The following is a 26213-nucleotide window of genomic DNA, read 5'->3' as shown; positions in this document are numbered from 1 at the left end:
GGATGACAAACCTTGTAGGAGGTTTTAAAACACTGAAGAAAGAAAAACATCAAAAACTGACCCCAAATGAGTATTTATAATTCTAATTGTCTATAACTTCAAGTATATTATGCCAAATTTAAAAAGCATTATAACGTTTATTAAATAGAACAGGGGTCAGCAAACTTTTCCCAAAAGGGCCAAATAGTCAATATTTCAGGCTTTAAGAGCGAGTCTCATTTGCAATAATTGTAGTACCAAAAGCAGCCATGGATAATCCTTTAAAAAAGTGTGGATGACTGTGTTCCTATAAACCTTATTAATGAAGATAGCAATAGGCCAGATTTGATTTATGGTCCATAGTCTGCTGACCCCTGAAACAAAAAATATCATGGACACCCTTAATTTTAGGTACTTGGAAACAAATGCCATTACAATTTAATCCTTTAAGTGGTTAGGAGTCTACTTTCCTAATTGGGACAAAACTCCAAGAAAGCAACCCATAGCCTTATTTAGAACTAGGCTTGTAAACTAAAGCCAAAAAAACTAAAGACAATGTAACAGATCTCATAAAGAGAATTTCCACTCAGCTGACAAGAAAAAAAAAAGGGGGTATCTTTTTAGAGTCCAGAGTGCTGACCATTATGCCATGGAACCAGCTGCAAGGTATCTTTTTATAGTGAGTTCCTACTATACATTTCAAATCTCTCCAACTAGGCTATAAACTCCATAGGAGTAAGAAATAGGTCTTTATTATCTGTTACACAGTGCCTAGGTAATAGATGGTCAGTATTTTATTAAGCCAATATGTGAATGCCTTCTATAGCAAAATAGGTTTATGTTAGTTCCAACAAAGTGATGCAGCAGTTTGATAAACTTTCCTGTTGTTTTCCATCAGTCACACTGACAATAGAGATGCACTTCAGCCTGGACTGGAACTTGACTTAGTCTTCAAATAGCAGGAATCAGAACTTATATTTAGATCACACTGTAAAGCTTTTACTTGGGAAAAGCAAACCAAGTACAGGCATCAGGGTTGGATCATAACACCAGAGTTATAATTATTTTCCAAGTAAAGAACACTATAGAGCTTTATGGAGACAGACTCACATCAGTTTTTCACTTGGGAAAAGTGTACTTACTTGTTCATGATTTAAAATATCAAAAGTGACCAAAATGCTCATTTCAGCATATTTATATATTAATTATTCTTCAAAGTCTGTCTATTTGAAATATACTTAAATAAACCAGTCATGAATAATATTTATGAATTTTGTTTATGGCTCCAAAAAAAATAAATTAAAACATCCCCCAAAACATAGTAACTCCACACAGTGGAAGGTTCATATAAATTACTATACAAATATTTTTCTGTGATGTATGTAACAAACTTTAACAGTTCACTTTAAATTTCTCTTTTAATATTTTCACATTTCCAGACAAAACACTAAGTTTAACAAGGATTTAAAAAAAGTTTTAAAGAATGTTATTTGCTTTTGGATCAGTTACTAGACATTGACAGACAAAAGCCACATCCAGTTATACACTTAAACAAGACACAGCCTTAATTTGCCATTGTAACACGCACAATGTTAACATTATTTACAAATGTATACAGTAAAACATTTATAATTAGGGGGGAAGTCAAAGATGTACTGGAGGAAAATATTGCCATTAGAATAGTGCTATGGTTCAAAATTCACTTGTAAAAAAATAAATACAAATAAAACTATTATATATATTACATTACTTGAAACTGAATGGATTCTTCTTCCAAACTATCAAATTAACATAAGCCACGATGGCCAGTGATCTGCTAAAAATAAAATTTAGTGTGCACAATTTATAAACAAGAAATTAAAGTAAAAGGGTCACAGTGAAACAAAACGGACAAAAATAAGAATACTATCGTACCGAGTTCCATGGTCCCCGATGCCATGACCCATGATCAGCGCAAGCGTGCACATGACACTGTACCACACTAGGTGGCTTGTTTAAGATTTCACAGTTTTGCTCCTGTGACATTTGGCCATTGGGAAACTGACATATTACGAATCTTGATTTTATTCCTCCTCCACATGTTTGTGTACACTAAAAATAAGAAAATTCAAAACTATGTGGTTTTAAAGACAGTATTACATTGCTTAATTCAATGTTTTAATACATAAGTCGTAACGCTAGAGTTTTCTTCCAGAGTAAAAAAGTTTTAGTTCTATAATTAAAAACTAGACAAAATTTTGAGAATTGTACCATGTTTCAATTAGACATCAAGGGCCTATAAGAGAGATGAGTCAAATAAAACTGATTTTCTTAACAATTAACTATATAATTTATGATACCCTATCTATAGATTACTGGGTAGGCATGAGAGCTAATAGGAAAGATCCAAATTTATAAAAAGGGAGAGACGTTCAGTATGTGTTACATGGAAACAGCAGGTGGCAAAGCAGCCCGTGTATTATGAATCTATTTGTGGAACCCACATAAGAAAATTCTGGAAGGAAGTGTATCAAAAGGTAAAAGTTCTGGTCTCTTCATAATTTTTCCTATCGTTTGAATTTTTACAATGAGCATGCCTAAACTCAGGAGTAAAAATATTATTTTCATTTTGGAAATTGTAGAACTTTTTAAAATGTACCTGACATTTGTTAGCACCTCTTCAGAAGTGTATCTTTAATCAATGATTTCTGAACACTGAGAAAATATATACTGAAAAGCATTAAAAACATTTGACTAGGTGGTTTATTTTGTTCATCTAAAGCCAACATAAATCTTATTCTTTTCATGCATGATATAGGTGGAATTAGTATTCATTAAAGCTGCTTTAAAAATGATCTTCCTCTCTCCAACATCTAGAAGAATGCCAGCACATGAAGTGCTTGATAACTGGCCACTATCTGCTCAGAAAACTCACTAAATGAATGGCTCAGTAATAAGACAGCAATCATATACTAGTTTTAGAAAGGCATTAGTAGTTCCAGACATGACATACTGGTTAGCATAGGAGATTCTGTTAAAAAAAAAATTTGGACTATTTCCTATTGCAAATGAGTGATTTATACCATGACCATCTATGAGAAGAACATGATTTTACTAAAAACAAATTCCTCTGCATAGTTATAATGAAGTTAGATCATCCAACAGTAACAGTGTGAAGTACTCAACTTTCAGTCTTCAGAGAGGTCATCATGTCTACAAGGTTAGAAAATAGGACTTACTTCTCCCCAGCTCCCGTAGCTCCACCGTGGACAAGGTCCTGAATCACAGTGCTTGGACTCGGGGGGCCTGGAGGCCACATCGCAGTCACTGGCGCTCTGTCCATCTTCATCCTGGCAGACCACGACCCTGTGCTGCACACCTCCCGCACAGCTGCTGGAGCACTGGCAAGGACACACACCCGAGACCCCACGTCATAAAATTACATGGTGAGAAGGAAATCAGCATTCTGACTCTCCATGCTAAACTCCCCCTCAGTGGGACAATCTCAATCGAGAAAATCTGCCAAAAACACGAGCGTATTCGAATTTGTCGATGAAAAGGTGAAATAGTAAAGCTGGCAATAGCAAATTCACCCTGGTCCTGGGTGTTAAGTAAAAGGGAATTAAAATTTTAAGATCTCACTGGGAAGGAATTTAAAAAAATTAAGTCTCCCAACTTTCATACTGGTGTTTTTTTAATCTAACTTTTATTGTAAAATATGAGTTATAATTGTACGTTTTGTCGTTTCATGATTTTATACCAGCTTACTGCACTATTCACGTATTTTCTAGGTTTGATTCTTCTTCAGAGTGTCTTACCTCTTAGAAGATTCTTTTGTTTTTATTGTAATGGACTTTAACCAGACTGTTTTAAAGTGCATTCCTCTGTAATCATAATATCACATTAGTGTATAATTCAATAAGAACTCTGGGGATTTGTAATTTGCATGAAAAAATCGCTTAATACTTTTAAGATTTCAAATATTGATCTTCGGATAAATTTAGCATTAAAAGTATTTGAGGTCATTACATACCTATCTGTTAAAAGGCTGTAATAAAATTACAGAATATAACTCAATAAAGACCGCTTACTGATCCCCATGGTCCTGTTCTCCATTGGCTTCCTCTGATTGATGGATGGACCCTCTGATTTTGATTATCTTCTGGTTTGTGAGTTAATGGAAAATTCCTGCCTGGGAAATGGCTTGGCTGCTCAGAGGAACTTGGAAAGTGACTGTACGTGGGTGGGCAGGCTGCCAGGTTACATTCTTGTTCGATCAAAGGGCGAACAGCAAGGTCACAGTAATTCTCATTAATTGGCTGATGGTAGTTGATGCATAAAACTTGTCGAGTTGTTTTTCCGTGGCCACAGGAAGCTGAACACTGATCACAAATTTAGCCAACATTTATAATGTAGTAAATTATATTATTATATTTAAATTTTTTCTCCTAAAATACTTACAGGTGACCAACTCCCAGTTTGCCACTCTCCACAAGGGTTAAAACAGACAGATATTTCAGCAGGTCGAGGTAAATGGGCACAATAGGATTCATCTGCTATCCCATCATAAGCATCACGACAGCTTACGTAGCGGGCTTGGCTACCTTGTCCACAAGACACAGAGCACTGAAAAAAAAAAAATTAAAAAAGGAGTATACCAACATGTTATACAGTACCCCTCCCAAGGCCAGCTTTTGCTCCAATGCCTAAAACATGAAATTTCTTGAAAAAAAAATTATAAAGGATATCCCTTGGTTTCACTTCTGAGTCAGAGTCAGAGCAATGAATTCCGTTTATCAGTTCAGATCACAAATTTCACAAGATATTTGCATTGAGAACAAGATACTACTAAACTTCTTGGAATACTGATTGTTTTCTAAAAAAGATACAGAAAACATTTTATAAGACAACTTATTTTAAACGACTTTAAAGACCTAGTAGAGTTGATATGATTGCATACTTAAAATATTCAGAGAATACGTGAAGCCTATAAATATAGCTTCTAAGTAAGATTAAAGCAAAGCATATATACATATTGGGGTGCCTGGGTGGCTCAGTTGGTTAAGTGTCCGACTTCTGCTCAGGTCACGATCTCATGGTTCATGGGTTCAAGCCCCATGTTGGGCTCTGTGCTGACAGCTAGCTCAGAGCCTAGAGCCTGTTTCAGATTCTGTGTCTCTCTCTCTCTCTGACCCTCCCCCTGCTCACATTGTCTCTCTCTCTTTTTCTCAGAAATAAATTTAAGAAACATTAAAAAATTTTAAAAAAAGCAAAGCATATGCTCCTCAAAGACATTAAAGGTTTCAGTTTAGGGGTGGCTGGGTGGCTCAGTTAGTTAAGCATCTAACTTTGGCTCAGGTCATGATCTCACGGTTTGTAGGTCTGAGCCCCCCGTGGGACTGTGTGCTGACAGCTCAGACCCTGGAACCTGCTTCAGATTCTGTCTCTCCCTCTCTCTCTCTGCCACTCCCGTGCTTGCAAGTCTGCTTCTCTCTTAAAAAAAAAAATTAAAATTTTTTTTAAAAAAAGTTTCAGTTTAGAAAAACATGAAAATATTGACAGCTTAAACAAAAGCTGATACACAGCCTAATTTCACATCTGCTTCATATAAACATTATCCTTCTCCTTTTGTAGGTTAGAAAACAGACCCAGAAAACTTCAATTTCTTGTCCAGAAACACAGCACTCCCAAAAGATAGAGCAGGATTTAGCTACTGCAGGATTTCAGAACCCCATGCCATCCAACTCCCGGAGAATGAATGTGTAACATTAATTTGGCTAACCTGAAGGAACCATTTTGAGGTCTTATGGAGGCTTTTAGACAAACACTGTACTTCTTAAAGGAATTCACTTACTGGGGTCCAAGAACCATGTCGCCATTGGGCTATCTTTCCTATGGGAACAGCTGGCAATGAAGTGGCCCCAATTTTAGGGATAACTGGGCAAGGTCTAACCAAACAGTCCTGTTCAAAAGAAAAATGCATCTCAAAACATCAATAAGTTAATCACTGATTTATATTAAATTCTACACCTCATTTCTTTTTCCACATGTCTAATTTAAAAATAGCTGAATTACAAGTTAATAAGTATAGAAGTACAAAGCACTGTCAAGGGCTCCCAGTGGATAGTAGAAATCTGAATGGTAAGGTTCAGATCATCCTGTCTGATGGTTGCAAAGGAAATGAGCATTAGTCCTTCAAAAATAGCACGAAGCTGAAACAACATGAATGAACACATGGAACACTACCCTCATGAAGTACAAACTGCTTTAGAACTTCATCATATGCACAATAGATACTATCTTTATGTAATTTAAAGGAAACTGCCTAACTTAAATGATTCAGTGGCAGAGTTAAAAAAGCTACAAAACTGGCAACACCAAAAAAGAGAAATTCTCCAACACACAGGCACACAAACATTTTCAAGGGATAGATGTAGGAAAAAAATACGTATGAAGTAAGTTTTACACATTATTCCTCCTGTAACAAATCTTTGCTTACGATCCATGAAAAGGTGTCCTTTACCTGCCTGTCACTTGGGCGACCAGCTCCGTGGCACACTCTGTCATCTAAGACTGCACTGAATAGCTCATTGACACATTTAACAGCACGCATCTGATACCCTCGTCCACATGTGGCTGTGCACTGAAAGAACAGAAGCACACATCAAATGCCATTGTTCAAAGGCTGTATATATTTTAATACAGTTAATATACTTTCAGATCTTGTGATTTGCCCTTTACACCAGATTCCACACAAAATCAGCAAATGTAATCCGTATATATCATTCCATTTAATATAGATAATAATACTGAAGATAAAATGGGCAACTGTTATATCTTTAAAAAGTTACACAGGGGTGCCTGGATGGCTTAGTTGGTTAAACATCTGACTCCTGATTTTGGCGTAGGTCATAATCTCACAGTTCATGAGTTTGAGCCCCACACTGGGGCTTGGGATTCTCTCTCATCTCTCCCTCTCTCCCTTTTCCTCCCCCACTTGTGCTCTCTCTAAAAATAAACTTTAAAAAAGTTCTTAAGTTATGTAAAGTCAGTTAAGCATCCAACTCCTGATTTTGGCTCAGGTCATAATCTCATGGTCGTGAGGTGGGATGCTCTCTCTCAAAATAAATAAACTTAAAAAAATAACATTTATGTAAAAATTTCAATAGAGCTGGATATTGTGGGGGAGAACTATATACTTTTCAAAATCTAGCTGGTGCATCTATGTCTTTTAACACGCAAAATTAACATCAAAGAGATAATGAAAGAAGAACACGATTTCCCATCACTGGTGACAACCTGCATGGGTTAATGGGCTGCCATCTTCACCCAGCCTGACCACTGCTCATGCTGTCAATTCCTAGCTGCCTGTTTGGCAAATCTTAACAATACTTAACTCTATCTAAATGCAGTAAAGATAATTTAAGACACAGAACATGAAAATATTCAGAGTTTAAACAAAGCTGAAGAATAAGTTTGCAGCATTTTGGTGAACAAGTGAATTCAAAAGCAAAGTTAAACGATTTACCACAAAAAAATTAGCACTAGAAAAAACTTGTGTAGATAAGAGTTCACATTTTCAGGACATTTTTCCAAGAAGCCAACCCAAATTGAGCTGAAATGAATTGAAAGAATGAAGACACCACAATTTTTGTGCTATTCTATAAAGAGGAATTAAACCAGGAAAACCCTCCTGCTATACTCACAGAACCCCACGGTCCGACTTGCCAGGAAGCACAGGCATGAAGCTCACACGGTCTCAGAGACTCAGGTTTCGTTCTTGGATTGCAGAGACCGTCACTCAAGTGGTCTTCATTCAGCTGACACCACACCTGCCGCTGTTTTGTTCCTTTTCCACATGTAACAGGACACTGAAAGAACAAGCGGATGGTTATTATCACTATTAGTCAACACAAATACCTAAAAAAAAAAAAATGACAATGATCAATTTACACACTGATAAGCACTTGAAGGACCATTCCTAAGGACAGTTTCCCTTCACTGCTGCAGAGATATTCAGCAGGTAACAGCCACCCCAAACTTGCCCAAATCCCACTGCAGCAACCATTTGTCCTAGAAACAAAGATACTCCACTAAACCTTAGGTCATGTAAATATCTCAGGCTACCTTGGACACTGGGACTTTCTTATGAAAATGGTTAGAGATTCAACACCAATCAATGTTACTGTTAGCCAGAGAGTATAAGTAAGAACAAACCGTTAAGTTGTTACTGCCCTGATAATACATTTACAAAGCGAGAACAAATTACTTCTGACTTCTTTAAAGCCTTCGATCACGAAGCTTTCCTATAGAATAACATAACAGTTCTTAGCCTAATCTTTTTAATGTTACCTCACTCCACTCACTAGTAGCCCAACTGGGGCAGGAAAATTCGTTGCAATTCTCGGTCATCACGCGGGGAAGCTCTTGGCATTCTCTGTTAGCAAGACGGTGGCCAAAGTTATTTATACAGTAGGATTCTCGAGACCTTTCCCCTCCTCCACAACTCCTAGAACACTGATTTAAATGGCAAAAACCAAGAAAACAGTGGTGACAAATAGGAAAAATTAAGATTTTAACAAAAATACACTTTAACAAATATTTAATAAGGGAAAAAAAGTGGCAAACAATTAAGCAATACTGGTTATTTGTACCTGGGACCACTCCGAATAATGCCATCTTGTTAAGACACAGCCACCGTGGCAGGGTTCCCGTGTGGGAGGTTTAAGTTGGTCACCACAGTAGTGGTCATCTACTGGAACAGTCTGTCCTTTATGAATGGAATACTTCATGCAGTGGACATCTAAGGACCTATATCCTTGCCCACAATGAGATGAGCATTCACTTCTGCCAATCATGTGCCACCTAGAAAAAAGGAGGTTATTATACTTGGGGATGCTCTTAATGCAATTTAAAAAATGTATTCAGAGAAACTCCTGCATACAATTCAATTCGAAAAATTCTGTTAGAATTGATGAACAAGCCACCTGAAGATACTTGATGTATTATTAATTTGGATGAAAAGTTCTGAGATAAACCCAAGCTTCCAATTTTACAGATGAGAAAATGAGGCCTAGGGATGTGTGTTCACATGGTAGAAATGCTGGACTCCTGTTAAAATTCATTTTCCCCACAAATAAAATCTAACTCTCCAAATTTATAAAAACAGACGTGGTCTGGTTAAAGTTGGAGATAGGGAGCCAGCACTGTACACCTGGTGACATCATACTGGTTTAGGTCAAGAATACTCAATTACTCAGGGGCAGGTTTAAGACCGAATACATCTGACTCATCATCAGGTAGAAACTCACTATGCAACCACTCAAAGAGATCAGGGAACATCTGACAATCTGACTAGATCTATAAGACAAGGCCTTTAAAAGTTGGAAAACTAGGTTTTTGTAGAGCATGTCACATTTCTCATTCTTATACTCTATTTTTAGACATGTCTGCAGAGAAAACAGTTTTTTTCTGTCTAGTAAAATCTGCTAGTTTTAGCCAAATTATCCCAATCATAGTCTAGCAATCTATCAGACGATGTGAGTGCACCAGTGTCACAAAGCACAGAATTCATGGAGTTCATTTCAATTCCCAGTAGCACCTCGAGGGTTTCCTGGTGCTTCATTCCACAAGTGGATGAGGTTTTTTTCAAGCAGTTCTTTCCACTATGTCATTAAATAACAAATATACAAAAATTACCATTCTTGCTGAACAAGAGGTTTCAGCCATTCCTGAATGTTAATGGTCACTCACTAAATGGGGTTGTTCTTACGTTTACTATAAGACCAATTACCACCCCCCCACACCCAGAAAAGAGAGGCAATGTAGAAGTGGAAACTCCCTTGCCCCAAAATCTAGGATGTTTCTTAATGTTTAATGGACAAAATACTGGTGAGATTAAGAAACCAATCTACCAATTCATTAACCTTTAAATTTTAAAAGTTTATTGGCTTTTGAGTTCACAATCATTCTACAAAATTTATTGTTCCAGATCTTCAAACCATGGATTTTAAGACTAGAGTTTACTTAAATATTTATTTTATAAATTTGTTTCCACTTCTTAGACAAAAGTTTGAGGTATTCATCAAACACTATGAATAAACATTCTAATCAATTGCCATGTTTCACAATAAGTTATTGAGCCTGTAATTTTATACTAGCAGGGACAAAGGACAGACATTAATGTACATAGCCATTCGAGCAGGCACTGCACTAGATGCTTTACATCTTAGCTCACTTACTGATTTTAACCTGGTTACACTATGCATACACTGATTATATCATATATTATTCTTTTACCTTAATTCACAGTCTGTATTGCACCTTTCAGTCACAAACAATGGAAGTGGTAAGTGGTTACATCTTTGATCAGAAACTACCATATGATCACTCTTCCGAATGCAGGCAATTTTTCTTCTATGAAGACCTTGGCCATTGTCAAAGGAAAATTAAAACAAAAGGAAAAATTCTCTTAAGTAGATGTTCTAGGATTATTTAGTTCTGCTAAAAGCCTAAAGGATTCTGCTAAGAAAGCAAAAAAATTCCAACACGGGACATAGGATAGGCTAGCATCTTAGTCAGGAATGACTTTCTAGAGTAAGCAAGCTGAATCCTGAAAGACTGACAAGTTTGCTTAGTAAAGAGACATAAGGAGGGCAGGCCAGGTATGGAGGAGAAAGAAATGCATTAGAGCTGGCTGGGGTGGTTGGTCATGGAGAAATAAGTGGTCAGGATTGGCCCTGATGCTATGTAGTATGTTGGCATTCCCTTTTATTTGCTTTCCTTTTCCCTAGAAGAGAATTGCTTATCTCCACTTGCTACAGTGTTATTATAACTTCCTGTGGGAAGAATATACTTCCCTGTTCATGGACATTGGCTTATGCCAACCAACTGCAAAAGGATGTGGCCTTTCCACTTTGAAGCAGAAGCTTAGAGCTTGATATGCTTCTGCCCAGCTCAATTTCCCTTTTCCCTCTGTCTCTAAAACAGCCTTCCCCAGATGGGGTGATCTTTCTTTGGTTGTCAAGTTTGAGGGGGCATGCAGGGAGGGATTTTTAAGGCACTCCAAGTATTCTGCATGATACTGTAATAGTAGATACATGCCATAAAAATTGTCAGAACCCACAGTATGTACAACACAAAGAGTGAACCCTAAAGTCCTAAACTATGGACTTCAGTGAAGTACACATCAGTGTAACAAATGTGCTAAATTTAAGATGTTCATAGATGAACTGCAGGGGAGGGAAGAGGTGAAAGAATTTGTCAGTTTTCTATACTTTCTGCTCAATTTTTCTATAAACCCAATATTGCTCTAAAAAAGTAGCCTTAAGTTTAAAAAAAAAAATGACATGCATGTTGATACCAAGCTGAGAAGACTCATGACCAATTAGCTAAAACACTGTATGAGCAAGAAATAAACTTTTGTTTTTCAAAGCCATTGGATTTGCTGGTTGGTTGTATGCAGTAGAACCACAGTGAAAGCAAACTAAGAAGTGATCATAATGGGCCCAAGTAGACAGAACTTTATACTTTCTGCAATGGGAAAACAGGAAAAGACTTTCAGCAGTCAGTAACATGATCAAGTTTCTGTTTCATCAAAGTTCAACTGTATGCTTCCAGTTAGCTAAACACGAACATGCATGTTTATCTTTGCTCCTTCCTAAATACCATCTGAAATAACCATAAGGAATTTTGAAAAGGCACAAACCTAAAAGAACAAAAAGAATAAAAAAGGAAACACAGTAGGCAAGAAAAGGAAATTTTAAATATGAAAAGTAGATGGAAATAACTAACAGAGCCAAGGAAGCTGAAACTTAAGCCTGTGGAGGGGACAAGTGAATTAAGAAACAAACCATTCATGCCAAAGAATCCAAGAAAATCCCAGGAATTGAAAACACTAGGTTCCTCTGAAGAGGTGAATGTGTGAGGGGTAGGCCTGAAAAAAATGGAGAACTGATTGAAAAGTATTTATGAAGAACAGTTAGACCCCTATCCTTCTAGTCGAGAGTGGAACTGTCCAGTAAAAACAGAATGTGAGCCATGTATGTAATTTCACATTTTCTAGTAGTCATGTTAATAAAGACATAGGTGAAATGAAAATTTATGATTAGCCTCGATATCTAAATTATCATTTTATGAATATGAAAATTATAATATATTTTATATCTTTTTCATACGGAGTTCTCAAAATCCATTGTCATTTCACACTTATACCATATTTCAATGCGCTAGCTACATACAGTTGTTCGGTGGCTACCTTACTCAATAGCAAAGCTCTAGAGGAAGTGAACTTGAGGACACAGACGTAGCTCAGGGAAGTTGGAGAAGCCCTGTCCCCAAAATAAGGGAATTAAGTACAAGTCTCCACAATAAATGGGGAGAACCAGGCCTACTGGACTCTTTATTTCCATTTCCCTCCAGCACCAAGCCATCTTTTATGGTTCCCCAGTCTCCCTGCTGACCATCTGAAGATGAAAAGATTCCTCTCTTGAGAGGCTCTGTAGCTCCCCAAAAATCAACTGGCAATGACATGTGAGACTTCTCCCCCAATGACACATGAAAGGGCCATTTTGTGATTCAATTACTCTATAGTGTCATCTTACTTGATTGTCTGACCAACACAGAATTTTCAATCAGCATCTTAGTCTTAAATATGAACAAACAGTAAATGACCAGTAGACAGTTCAGGAAATCCACTAACACAGAGGAGACTGAAATAAAAACAAAGTAAGACTAAAATGAAACATATAGGTCAGAGAGCATAAAATTTAAAGACTATGATTAATATAGTCAGAGACACAGATATTACACATTTATGAAACAAAACGAAGAGGTTATGAGCAAAAACATAAGAAAACAATGTAAATTCAGAAATTAACAAATAGTGATCAGTCCAGGAGGTTGAATGTCCAAAATATACAAATTTCAGAAAGATAGAAGAGAAAATTTAATGTGAGAAAATTATCAAAGAAATCACACAGTAAAATTTCTCAAGTCAAAGAATCTGTTTCCAAATGTGAATGGCATCCTAACGACCTAATAAAATAGATGAAGGAAACACCAACATCAAGGCAAATTGTCCTAAAATTTCATACCACTGGAATTAGAGAGGAGCCCCCAAACTTCCACAATGTAAAGTGTCACATAGAAACACAGGAAATCAGAAAACAACACTTTCAAAATTCTAAAGGGCAATAATCTTAGAATTTCAGGCTACTGATCAAATAGGAGAATAGAATAATGCTATTTTCAGATATGAAAGTTCTCAAAAAAAAAAAATTACCCAAAGAACCAAAAAAAAAAAAACCCCACAAACACAAAAACAAAAAAACACCACACACACACACACACACCCACCCACCCCCACCCCCAAAACCAACTACCTCTCTTTCTCAGGAATATCTTGAGGGATCTATTCCACCAGTGGGAAAGTAAAAAGAATTTATGGGATTTAGAAAACTGGGAATCCAACACAAAGTTAAAGAGAATCACCAGAAAAATAATGAAGTCCAAGATGACAGCCATGTAAAAAAGGACTAAAAGCAACACAACCAAATGAGAGCAAGAGAGAAGAGGGCCACAATAACAGATGGATGAAAAGTACAGGCAAATTTTAATTGACAGATTCAGTCATGAACTTGAAAATATGAAGATAAAATTTACAGCTCTTACAAAGTTTGGGAACTGTGGACACTTAGCACACAGAAAAAACTGAAGGAATTTCATTTTAGACAAACTAAAAAGTTACACACAAAGAAAGAATATAATCATAGTGTACTATGTGGCAAATGAACTAATCGCTTTTCCCCTCTAGCACAAAATTGCTTAAGAGACCTCTGTCCAGTTCTGACTCCCAAACCATTTCATCAGGTCTTGTCCAACCTTCCATTTGGAGCTTGCTGTTCCTTACTTGGTGTGTTGTCTCCCTCACCCCCTCATCCACCCTTTTTTTTAGAACGTTCCTTCACTCACCTGATGTATCTGTTCCTAGCTCCCCATATTTCCTGGCACAGACCAACATGGCTAATGGGTGCTGCAATGCTGTTCCCCGTTCCCCAAATCTCCATTTCCTCTCTAAGGCATGTCTAGGGTCCTTCTGTCAAAATCAATTTCTCCCCTTCTTGTATTACTATATTGTTTCTTCTTCCAGCGTTCACCCCAGTCAGTCTTGTACCATCTGCAGCAGTCTCCCTCTAGAGATTCCGTCCCAACAAAATCTTCTCCCATGCAAGCATTCAGAGCATCACCATCCCAACATCACAGGACCGAATCTGTTTTCTCAAGGGGACACCACCATCTCCTCGGCACCTTGAGGTCAGTTTGTTAGTCTGTCCCTCACATCCCCATCATGTCTATGGTCACTGCCTCTGCCCACCCATTTTATTTCAGCTCATTTCCATATGGTTCTGAGCACCCCTTCCTCGGAAACATTGCTCCCTTAAATTCCCAACCTTTTCTCTAGGCCGCATGAGAACTACTTTCCAATGCATTTCACTATTGTAAGCCAAGAAAATCTACTTATGCTGGTTCCATCCACTAGGTTATAAAACTTGACTGGGGTCTGTCTTTGAAACAAAGTAGTCCCTCAAACTTACTGATTTGAAAAGTATTACACGATTAAGTATCCAGAAGTACAGATTTCCCAAAGATTCATCTCTGCTTTCTTTCCCTAGTGTAAATGTCCATTTTAGGCTATGCATCTTTCAGTGATTCATGCCATCAGTACACAAATGTATTTCCCTGTGATCATGGAAGGCAGACGGAGGAATGGAAGAATGTTGGACCCCCAACACTGGAAGGAGGAGATAGGTTACTGGGAGAACATATGGAGGGGAGTGGAGGAGAGAGGGGAACCATATACAATACTACCCCCTCATCTGTGGTTTTGCTCTCTGAGCTTTTAGTCACCTGCAGTCAACCATGGTCCAGACGATGCTCCACCTTCTAATGTACCATCTGAGGGTCAGTATAGCCTAATGCTATCACAAAGCCTACAACATTCACCTCAATTCATCTGGTCACAGAAGCGTTTTATCATTTCACATCATCACAAGAAGGGAGAGAACAGTACAATAAATTTTCAGACCATATTCACAAAATGTTATTAAATACAGGTGACCCTTGATCAATAGGTTTGAATTGTACAGGTCCACTTACATATTTGTTTTTTTGATAAATACACTACAATACCATAAATGTATTTTATCTTATGATTTCCTTAGTGTTTTTTTCCTTCTGCTTACTTTATTGTAAAACTATAGCATATGATACATATAACATACAAAACACATGTTAATCAACTACCTGCTTGTTATCAGTAAAGCTTCCAGTGAACACTGGCCTATTAGTAGTTAAATTTGGGGGAGTCAAGAGTTATATATGGATTTCTAACTGCAAGGGTGTTGGTACTCATAACTTCTGTGTTGTTTAAGGGACAAATGTATATAATCATTCAATTTTATTATGTTATTGTTAATTTCTTACTGTGCCTAATTTATAGATTAACATTTATTCACAGGTATGTATGTATAGGAAAAAAACACAGCCCACATGAGGTTAGATACCCTCCACAGTTTCAAGCATCCAGTGGGGATCTTTTGGAATGTATCCTCCACCAATAAGGGGGGGGGAATTAACATACAAGTTAGAGAAATTTCTTGTGACCGAGAAAGAATGAAAAAAATGCAGTAAGAAAATGTCTGAAAAGGTAGAGATAAAGAAGGTTGTTAAGTTTAAGAATGAGTGGAGAAAAAAGTAGAAGATAAAAAGTAAGAAACATTTATGTGTCTTCGTGACGGTGTGTGTGTGTGTGTAGACAGTTGGGGAATCCCACAGGCAGACAGCCCCCAAAGTACCCCAGGTTATACCAGCCTACACACACTTCTGTCTCCTTTACTTAATTCCAGGGTACCTTGACACATCTTGCTACAGTCTTGCCATGGTCCATATGGATCCCATGTGAATAGGTCGCTCTTCTCTTCCACAGGGATATTGAAGGAATATCGTACATCAGGGTTGTATAGATTACCCACACACAAAACCTCAATTAAAAACACACAGGAGCATACAATTAATTCATAAGATATTCTTGAAAGACATCATTGTTATATTTAATAAATGCAAAGCCCTTAACCATCAGCTTACTAACAGGATTAAAACTGTCTCATGAAGGACCCCTGAGAATTTACCTGCAGAACAACTTCCTCCTCCAGCCGATCAGTACTATTAATTCTTTCAATTGAGCTGTTTGAACCACTGTATTCAAAAATAGCTCCTTGTATGTTGATTTCCTTTTTTGACATACTTACAACAAAATTCCCATTTAAAAGAAAATTCCCCTGACTGTCAGATAATGCTGTAAAAGAATAGCATCCATGAAATAGAAGAACAGTACAGTCAACAGTACAAATATTTAAACTTTAAAATTCAAATCCTTTTTTTTTGAAATTAACATAGAATTAATTTCGAGAAAACAAATTTTACTTTACTATAGTGTGTTATCCAATCCATACTTAGAGGAAAATTACAGCATATCAGTTAAGGATTTTAAATTCACTCTATACTTTTCTGAGAAGGCCATCTTTCACAAGGCCTGCAGTTTTAGGAGGGACATAGAGGAAGCAGGAAAACCAAAATCATAGACCCAGAACAGCTAAATCAGTCCTGGTCACTGATGGTGAGGCAAGAAGGAACACCAAGACTGCTGCAATATTCCATTTATACTTCTCTTGGAAAAAATGTACAAAGCTATAAAATTCTAGCGGTCTATATCCTAAAAGGTCATGCAATGGCCATAATATTCTCTGTATAAACGTCTGGATCTTTTTCACGGAGAGGCACTATTGCTACTGACACACATGTACATGGCTGCTTTCCAAAATACTCCCATCTCCCCTTCTGTTCATGCCCTGTGTCCTCATTCCCACTGATGTGTTAACATAAGCCTATCAAATATGTATGTGTGTATATTTATATACTATATATTTGCATATATGTGAAATAGTATAGGATTACTCACAATTAGTTACTTTCAAAATATAAAATGGCATGGTGTCCACAGTAGTAGGGTAGTAAGATGAACCAAATTTGACCTGAGAACAATAGGTTTACATTCAAGTTGTTCCATGTGATCTTGGACAAACCAGTTGCTTGGTTTCCTAACTGCACCAGGAATAGTAATTCCTACTTGACAGACTTTTGAATCAGGATCAAATACAGAAAATGTTTGTAGAAATGTGTAAGTTGTAAAGAACTGTATGTTTAAATTTCAAGAGGATGTCTAATATTTGGAGTGTTATGCTAATAAAAACTCCATACTCATCAAGTACTATTTTGCTTCCTTTACTTATATACTTTTCAGTGGAACAAGAAGCCTTCCGGAAAACATTTGTTTGGCCCTCCAGGGAACCCCACCCAAAGCACACAAGTTACCGAGGGCTAAACTTCTTAACGAATATGGCACCCCTGGACAAAGCCATCTTGAAGGGATTATTGCCAAATAAATTTGGACTATAGTCCATAGTATGGACTATGATGACTGTCTTTTCATTTTACCCTGAATCCAGTGAAAAACCAGTAAAGTTCTAGACTTATCCTCTAAAACAAAAATTCCTCTGAAGAATTTGTCCTTTATCAAAAGTGGATAGGTCTATTTACAGAACTTTCAGTCACATTATAACTAAGGGAAATAAAATTTGTTGAGAAAAAAATATATCCATTTCACTACTTCTGGTTACCAAAGCTGATTTTATAAATATAAATATTTACAAATCCCTTCTAGTAATTCCATGTATTTGATCCAGTTAGACTTTGATAGTTCCGTTAATACCTCTCTTATAATGTAGATCAATACCTTATTGGTAAACATTTCAAATTTTTTAAACTTGGGAGAATCTGTTGTTCATTCCTAAAAATATACAAATATCTACATCTGGAACCTAAGAGCAGCAACAAATGGTTGCATATAGGTCTATGCACCTAGGTAATTTTTTTGCCAAAAGGAAAAGAAGGGCAACAAAATGTAAAAGGAAAAACGTATCAAAAACATTTAGATCGGAGTTTCTCTGAAAACAGTTTTTTGCATTTTATAAGGGGAAATTGACATAACATAAAATTAACCATTTTAAAGTCAACAACTCAATAGCCTTATATTTACAATGTTATACAACTACCACCTCTAATTGTAGAACTTTTTCATCACCTCAAAAAGAAAATCTGCATCCATGAAGCACTTTTCCCTTTACAACACTTGACTTTATTGTGTGAATTTAAGTCCTGTGAATAAGCTCTTCATTATAGATTGAAGCAGTGATAACTTGGGCCAATATTTCACATTAATGTGAAGCAGATACCTTCAGTATCAGCTCTATTTCAGCATGGTGAATTCAGGATCAGTCAATATTAAGGTATCTCTCAGACAGAAGGAAAAGGTTTTATAAAGCATTCTTTCCATCTTTGAGCCTAAGCGAAAGTCTTTAAAACTAAAAGCTAATTTCTAGAAATAAACAACATAAAGTTTGTACCATGGAAGTAGCTGAGGGACAACATACTATGACTATATTTCTTAACATTTAAAAGTCTGAAATTATTTCTCTGTCTTAATTTTTTTCTTAAGTCTCTAAGTACTTTTGATACATGGTTAAAACATTTAATAAAACTCTTTAAAGAACATTTAACCACAAAGGAGTCTATAAGTTTAGATAAAAAAAAATTTATATTCTAAATTTACTTTAACTGAATATAACCTTTGGTTATCTAAAACACTCTTAGTTGGGGATAAAACAAGTTTTTTCAGAATTTTGTTCAGTGTTTTTAAAAATAAGATCTAGGGGGTGTTTGGGTGGCTCAGTGAAGTTGAATGTTTGACTCTTGATTTCATTTCAGGTCATGATCCTATTGTGCCCCACTTTGGGCTCTGTGCTGAGCAAGGAGCCCGCTTACAATGATCTTGCTTTCCCTTTGCCTCTCTCCTCCACTTAAGCGAGCTCTCTAAAAAATAAAATAAGATCTAGCATATAACACAAGAGGGAAACATATCCAGGGAGTCAGAGGACTTAAGCAGAGAGTATGAACTGAAATGCCTGTATGTTCAAGGGGCTCTTCTTGCCTTCCAAGAATTCACATCAACCGCAGACCTCCATGAAATTGCACACAAATCACATATTGGCTGCTGTTTACTAGAAATGTTTACCAAGGTAATTGTCATCTTCTGGTTTTCCAGAATAGCTGTGCTGAAGAATATCAATGTTAGTTGCTCCTCTGGGAATGTTGACAACAACATTATAACCTGCAATATAATTTTAAACACGTTAACTTTTACAAGCTGATGGCCCAGAGGCTATTACTGAATGGTTGAAAAAAAACCTGAATAGCATAGTCAGAATTTCATTTTATCTTTGAAAAATGATACAGTGTTTATTCTTTTTGAGTCAATGACTTATGCAAATTACTAAGGATTAAGACTGTTGTGTAGAAATATCCTGAATTTGGAATCTTAAAGTACACTTCCTAATTTTTCTTCTAAAATTCTGAACATAGAATGAGAATGGAGTTAAGATTCTAGTTCCGGAGATATTCAGAACACATTCATTTTTAAATTTGACTAATACTTTTAGATTTTATATTTCCTAATGGGAAAAACAAGTCAGGATTTCAAATGCTATTCACAAATCTGGAAGACCTCAAAATAGTTGATCACTGCTCTATGTTTACAAAGAGATTCAGTGAACGGCAAAATAATTAAAGTTAGTAACATTTTTAAGCTTTTAGTTTCTAGAATAAGCAGGAATTCCTATAGCTACCTCCAACATGTTAATTTTAAAAGTCTACTAATACATTATCATGGCAAAAGTAAAACGTTTTTGAAGGAAATTAAGTATTTCTACTTGAGACCAAATTTAGCAATATTGGCACTGCTCAAAAAATGAGGAAATACTATATATTAAACAAAAAATGCTTCCCCTATACTATAAACATTCCTACTACATAGTTTTCCAAATACTCTTAGGTTTTAAGTGAGCAATTAATTTTGCTCTAGTGATTATTCTAAGTGGTTCTGTTTCCTTATTAGCTTTTCTATTTAATTCATGGATAAAAAGTTATAATTTTTCTCTTGTACTAACTTTGATAAATATGGAACAAAACTAAAGAGTCTCGAGAGATTAAAGCAGGGGCATCTGAGAGGCTCAGTTGGTTTAGTGTCTCACTCTTGGTTTCGGCTCAGGTCATGATTTCATGGTTCAGGAGTTTGAGCCCAGCATCAGGCTCCCACTGGAAGTGCAAAGCCTGCTTGAGGATTCCCTCTCCCTTCTCTCTGCCCCTCCCTCACACGTGCTTGCATATGCGCTCTCTCAAAATGAAAATAAAAGTTAAAGATTAAATTTGTAGCCCTGCTAGATTACACTGCAAGTTCTTAGAGCATCTTTAAGGCTCTTGGATGCCTTTAAAGGCATCACTTTTAAATGTAAGTGATCAACGGTCTGTTGATTCTACATACCTTACATGCATATTGGTTCTAAGTCAACAGTCTACAAGAATCATTTTAATTAATTTTTTCACTATAAAATGTTCCCACTGTCTCCACTATTGAGGTCTTTGCAGTTAACGGTTTTCAAGAAAGCAATTCCCAGGTATTGCAAATGTGAAAGACAAAGGCTACCACCAGGGGGCAGAAAGGTCACAAATGCTACTCGAACTGTACAAAATGAATTTAGTATCTTTTTCCATTTGCAAACTGATTAATTCATAATACAATTTTGTCAAGGTTATATATTTGATCCTAACGTGGTACATGTGGTTTTATACAGAAAAAAATAATGGCTTTTCAGTGGTACAGACCTAACTGATAAATATGCCAATTTTAACTGGATCAAATGTGTATGGCTCCCATAAAATGAATCTTAACTACAAAAATAATGTCAAATCTAGTAATGAGATTCATAAGCATCACCAGAGTATGAAACATACTATACTTTTCATACAGATTAAAACATAAATTGCTGATTTTAAATTCTACTGCTTTAATTGAAGCAATTCATACTAACTTAACTGTTTGAACACAATTTAAGGCTGATAATAAAACTTTAAAAAAATACATTTTTAATTTTGTGAAGAAAGTTCTACAGGACTACATTTGCTACCATAAAAAGGAAAAGGTTTGCCTAGAAAAGTCTCAGAAAATATGATATATTCTCCTACCAATTTTAAAGAAAAATGAAAGATTATACTCCATTATTATCAAATAAGAGGGAAAACTAGAAAAATACACAGCTTACCATAATGAGCACTGTTGAAAACACCTGCCATTGTCTGGCATGAAGAATTATCCCCGCCACACACGCCACATTTGTCTCTCCTGGCCTTGGAGTTTAACACATGATCACAGCCAGCTTGCTTCAAAACAACCATGACAACCAGGATTATAAAAATGACTCATTATGAGCATGGTGCTTTACAAACTTTTCACAAGTACTCTTTCAATTAATGGGCGATTTGATCCAGTAGGATTTTTCAGAGCATCCACTGGTTTTGTTGTACATCAGTATTTTCACACACCTTTTCACATGGTCGGAAAAAAAAATGTTCAAAGGGTCATCCACATACCTCCCGCATCCAGATCACACAGGATGGGATTTAAAAAGGCAGATTCCCAGAATTTCTGAGTTAAAAATCCTTGGAGATAAAACTAGGAATCTGTTGTAACAAACATGGATAATAAATCTTATGTCCACTATCCATTTAAGCCATTCTTTAAAGAAATTAATTCAAAGAGACAAAGAAAGTCTGATTTAAGGAACACGTTTAAAATACTTCAAAAAGATGGTCTTTTGTGATTTTTTTTAACTCCTAATCTTAGAACCCTGGGAATTAACAGAGTACATTTGAAAATGTCCTTCACCAGGGGCGCCTGGGTGGCTTAGTCGGTTAAGCGTCCGACTTTCGCTTAGGTCATGATCTCGCGGTTCGTGGGTTCGAGCCCCGCGTCGGGCTCTGTGCTGACTGCCAGCTCAGAGCCTGGAGCCTGTTTCAGTCTGTGACTCCCTCTCTCTCTGACCCTCCCCTCTAATGCTGTCGCTCTCTCTCTCTCCTAGAAATAAATAAAAAACATTTTAAAAAAAAAAGAAAATGTCCTTCACCAGAATTCAGAACCAGCATAGTAAGTGGTGTTTAAGTAAAGAAGGAGTCATTTGATAAAGGTGTAAATGGTCTGATCCAGGGGTTCAGAAGAACAGATGCAGTTCTCTATGCAGATACTGTCCTCTGCAAGCACTGCAACAACTTTATTCTTTAGAATACTCCTCCTAAAATTTAATGATCAGAAAAAATTAAGTTTACTCAAATTTTTATACACAAGGCAAATATTTCCCAAATTTTGATCAGATATTTTCTGAAAGTAATCTGCATCTATTCAGATAATCATTGTTTTCCCATTGTGTAGGACTTCCTGCTAATTTAAATAAAACTTAAATTTCTCAGGCCACTGAGTCCCCTTTTCTAGTCTCTAAGTTATTACTTCCTTTTCTTTGAACATCTCATCACACATTTGAGTGCAAAGTATTTTATCACCCAGGTAAACTAGTAATAGATGTTTGGCTAAGAGAAAATTGGTCCCCTCAAGTTCCACCTTTACTCAAGGAACGAGTTCATAACATTACACTGGTATTCTTTAGACCAAATTCATCATCCTACTTCTCACACTCACCGTTTTTTTGTTTTTTTTTTTTTTTAAGATCGACATCTGTAATGTGTGTGCTTTAAATCAGGGTCTCATCTGCTTTTCAGCCAGAATCCAAAGCAGCCGACCTATCTCCAATCTTCTCCTAAACCAGTATATTATGAAGATTCTAATATGCAAATCAAATCACATCTCTCCCTCAACTCCAAATACTTTCCAGGGACCTCTAGGACTTCAGACGAAAAGTGTACGTAACAGCCAATCCCTATTTCCAACCCTGGTCTCTTCCTCACCTTTTTAAAACCTACTCATTCTCTATTAGCTCCAGCCTCACACCCACCACAAGGGTTCTCTGAGTCATTTCCACCCTATCCCATACAACATCCCTTCCTCAAGATCCCTGTGTCACCCTGCACATGATCCCATGGCCCTGCATTTGAATTATTTACATGTCTCTCCCCTACTAATCTGGGACTACCTTAGAGCAGTGATTAGAACAGTATCCAATATTTAGTAGGTACTCAGTGAATGCCTGTTGGTCGCACCTGGGAAGTGAAGGACATGGATGAAAAGAGGGACAGGTGGGCGGGGAATATCATCACTAACCAATGGGGGAGGGGTCACCAGAGAGGGTCTCATCTCAAGTAGCAAAAAGGACCTTACAACCCTGTGTCCTAATATTTTCTATCTTTTGAAGAAGCCAATCTCATGCCTCATCTTGATTTTGCATACCACAGGCAAAACAAAATCAGCAAACTTATCTTAGTGTTTTAGGAGTTACTCTGGAGGACAGAATTGCCTAGTAACAGTCTCCTGACCATGCTCCTAAAAAGATAGGGTGATATCACTCAAGGGCGCTGCACTGGAATTCACAAGAATTCCAGATCTGTACTCTGAGGCAACAGAAGTAATATTTGGTTACAGAAAAAGAAAAACATTCTCAAAGTCATTTTAAATATAAGGTACCTACCCGACACAGGCCTTGAACACAGATGTCATTCGTTTCAGTCCCACAAGGGGTCCCATCGGCAACCCTATCCTTCAACTGGTAGAAGTTAGTGGTTCCGGCAACCCGACAATAGAGTTTACAGCGATCTTTTATGGCAACTGTAAGAAAAAGCCAGATTTTTGGTGTACAGTAATACAGCTGTGTGTTCCTAGGTCTCAAGAAATTTTTACATCAAAAAAATATTCTAACTACTTACTCCCACTGTATTTTGGAAGCCACCTCACATTAGGGGAAAGACCATTGATGTTGAAATGTTTACCATCAAAATCAGAGCACTGCTTCTCTCGAAAGTCTTGCTTGCCTTTTGGACATGAATCAGTATTACATGATCGAAATTTCATCCTGCGGCCCACACAGTACTTTCCTCCGTTTCTTGGCCTAGTCAAATTCATTACATTTTAAAGCACATCAGTACAATATTCTTTCTGCCATTTACTTCTCAAACTGTTCCATTCTGTTCCAGGATCTGCAAAACTAATTATGTCTCACTAACACTTCCTGTTTAACAGAAGTATCTTACATGGTTTTTAAGCAATTATATGGCTAATAAGCTGTAAAAACATCATCTTAGGATGGACACTGTGGCCTGGAGGGCAGCAACAATAGCTTACTCATGACATAACTTACAAGGAACTAACTGATGCAAATTAGTTTTACAATGTCAGAATAGAGTTTGTTCTTTTGGGGGGTAAAAACAAACACAGCAAACCAAAGATACTCAAGATTCTACCATGTTAAAGAAACATAGGCATCATTGTATATGCTACTTATCACTCCAAGAGTTTCATGCTCTCTATATCCATCCATCTCTACTTCACCTTACGCTAGAAAATAAAGATTCTTTTTGTCAGCACTTTTTAAATGTAAAAACTTCCAGCAGAATTTAGCTATTCTAAAATTCAAATGATCTAAGTCATTTCAGAGTATATCATCTCTGCATTAAAAATTCTTTATTGCTTACCAATTTATCTATCATAACAACAGACACAGTACTTAAAAACCTGTATGGAATCTCTATGTTCTTTTAAAGATTTTGAGGAAGGGTAACATATGCTTCAGTACTTATTTGAGCTAAAGACAGTGACGCATCTATGAGAAGCAGAGAAAGAAAACATGACATGTCAAATTACACAAAACAGTAAAAACTGGTAATGAAGATACAGGTTTTCACCCGAAGAGCCAAGGCATAGTTGAAAGGAGCCAGGATTTCAATGGAAACACAGTAAGTGTAAAAATGCCATTATATCACTGTCATTTCATTTTTTTACAACTATTTCTCAAATTGAATTTAAATCAGAAAAAAGGTCTTAAATTCATATTCTAAAGATTAAGCTGGTTAAAACTTTTTAAAGGTTTGAGTCTACCTAAGGTAATATGGCTTAAAGTATCCCAGAAGTTTTCTAAGTCTCAGAAACTTACAGACTGACCTCCAGTTTAGAAGTGAATGAAACTGATGTTTACTTTCTGGTGCCTTGAGATAATCTTAATTTACAGTGACATAAAAAAGACATACTCGGGCCGATTACAGAGCCTGCTTGTGCTTTTGATTCCACCTCCACATGTTCTTGAACAAGAGCTGTAAGGTCCCCATGGTCCCCATTCACCATCTACAGGACGTGTTTCCATTTCTTTGTTTACACATAGCCCGTGGTGACAATGCTTAAACAAACAAAAATACACAAAGAAATGATTCATGCACACTCAATTAAAGTATCACAGTAATTTAACTACTATAAATATCAGCAAAGAAAATGCATACAATTTAAAAATATCAATTCAGAAATATGATTACATTTGACATTCCAATATTTTCGGAATATCTGCTAAGTAACTGTAAGATCTGAAAGAAAAAAGGAAATTTCCCTTGCCTTTAAAATTTTGAGTCTCGCTGGGGGAGGGAATACCCGTTGTATGGGCAAAATAAAATGAAAATAAAATGAAAACTTAAAAGAAGTGACTATTAATACGATATCTATCTATGCTTGTTTTTTTATGCACAGATACATATCACTCTCCCACTCTTTTAGCGGTTTACTCCATCTCATCCAAAGCCTCAGTGATCACTTTCTAACTTTCATCAAGAAAATGGAAATGTACAGAAGAATCTGCTCACCCTCTCCTACTACTCTTTTCATCCATCTAAGGGCACCTGTGCTCAGTACTCAGCCTTCCCACCTGTTAGTGTACATGAAAAATCCACGATCCTAGCCAAAGTCAATCCCTCTATCTGTGGACTTAATCCCAACCACTCTCATTGCTCCAAACATCACTGCAACAACTGTCCCATCTCTCCCGCAGCATTGTTATTCCGGTCTTCAATATATAGAAACGAACCAAGGCGCCTGGGTGGCTCAGTCAGTTGAGTGACCCACTTAAACTCAGGTCATAATCTCATGGTTCGGGAGTTCAAGCCCCACATCAGGATTATGGCTGTCCCCCCTCTCTGCCCCTCCCCCACTCATGCTCTCTTTAAAAAGAAAAAAGAAAAAAGTGGTCCATGCACTGATTCCAGTCTGAACTAGTCACTGCAAGGAGTACAGAAATTGAAAGTACTGTATTTAGAAACATTTATAG

At 36.7% G+C, this 26213-nt stretch overlaps 1 protein-coding gene across 1 annotated transcript in view; it reads right to left on the bottom strand.

Moving 5' to 3' along the window:
* The window catches only part of ADAMTS20 (ADAM metallopeptidase with thrombospondin type 1 motif 20), a 166573-nt gene that overhangs the window by 66049 nt on the left and 74311 nt on the right, over positions 1-26213 (bottom strand). Inside the window, exons 12-28 of the mRNA XM_039223448.1 lie at positions 25153-25298; positions 23836-24017; positions 23601-23737; positions 21231-21348; positions 19148-19243; positions 16146-16312; positions 15869-15998; positions 10258-10384; positions 8613-8823; positions 8311-8475; positions 7665-7829; positions 6482-6601; positions 5813-5920; positions 4420-4584; positions 4050-4340; positions 3198-3359; positions 1894-2070 (exon numbers count right to left, since the gene is read on the bottom strand). Coding sequence (XP_039079379.1) covers positions 1894-2070; positions 3198-3359; positions 4050-4340; positions 4420-4584; positions 5813-5920; positions 6482-6601; positions 7665-7829; positions 8311-8475; positions 8613-8823; positions 10258-10384; positions 15869-15998; positions 16146-16312; positions 19148-19243; positions 21231-21348; positions 23601-23737; positions 23836-24017; positions 25153-25298 — 2667 coding nt within the window. The remainder of the gene's footprint in view (positions 1-1893; positions 2071-3197; positions 3360-4049; positions 4341-4419; positions 4585-5812; positions 5921-6481; positions 6602-7664; positions 7830-8310; positions 8476-8612; positions 8824-10257; positions 10385-15868; positions 15999-16145; positions 16313-19147; positions 19244-21230; positions 21349-23600; positions 23738-23835; positions 24018-25152; positions 25299-26213) is intronic.

Source organism: Hyaena hyaena, unplaced genomic scaffold (genome assembly GCF_003009895.1).
Source record: "Hyaena hyaena isolate Hyena2069 unplaced genomic scaffold, ASM300989v1 scaffold_1345, whole genome shotgun sequence".
In the NCBI taxonomy this organism is placed as follows: domain Eukaryota; kingdom Metazoa; phylum Chordata; class Mammalia; order Carnivora; family Hyaenidae; genus Hyaena; species Hyaena hyaena.
This window is presented reverse-complemented; position numbering and strand designations above follow the sequence as displayed.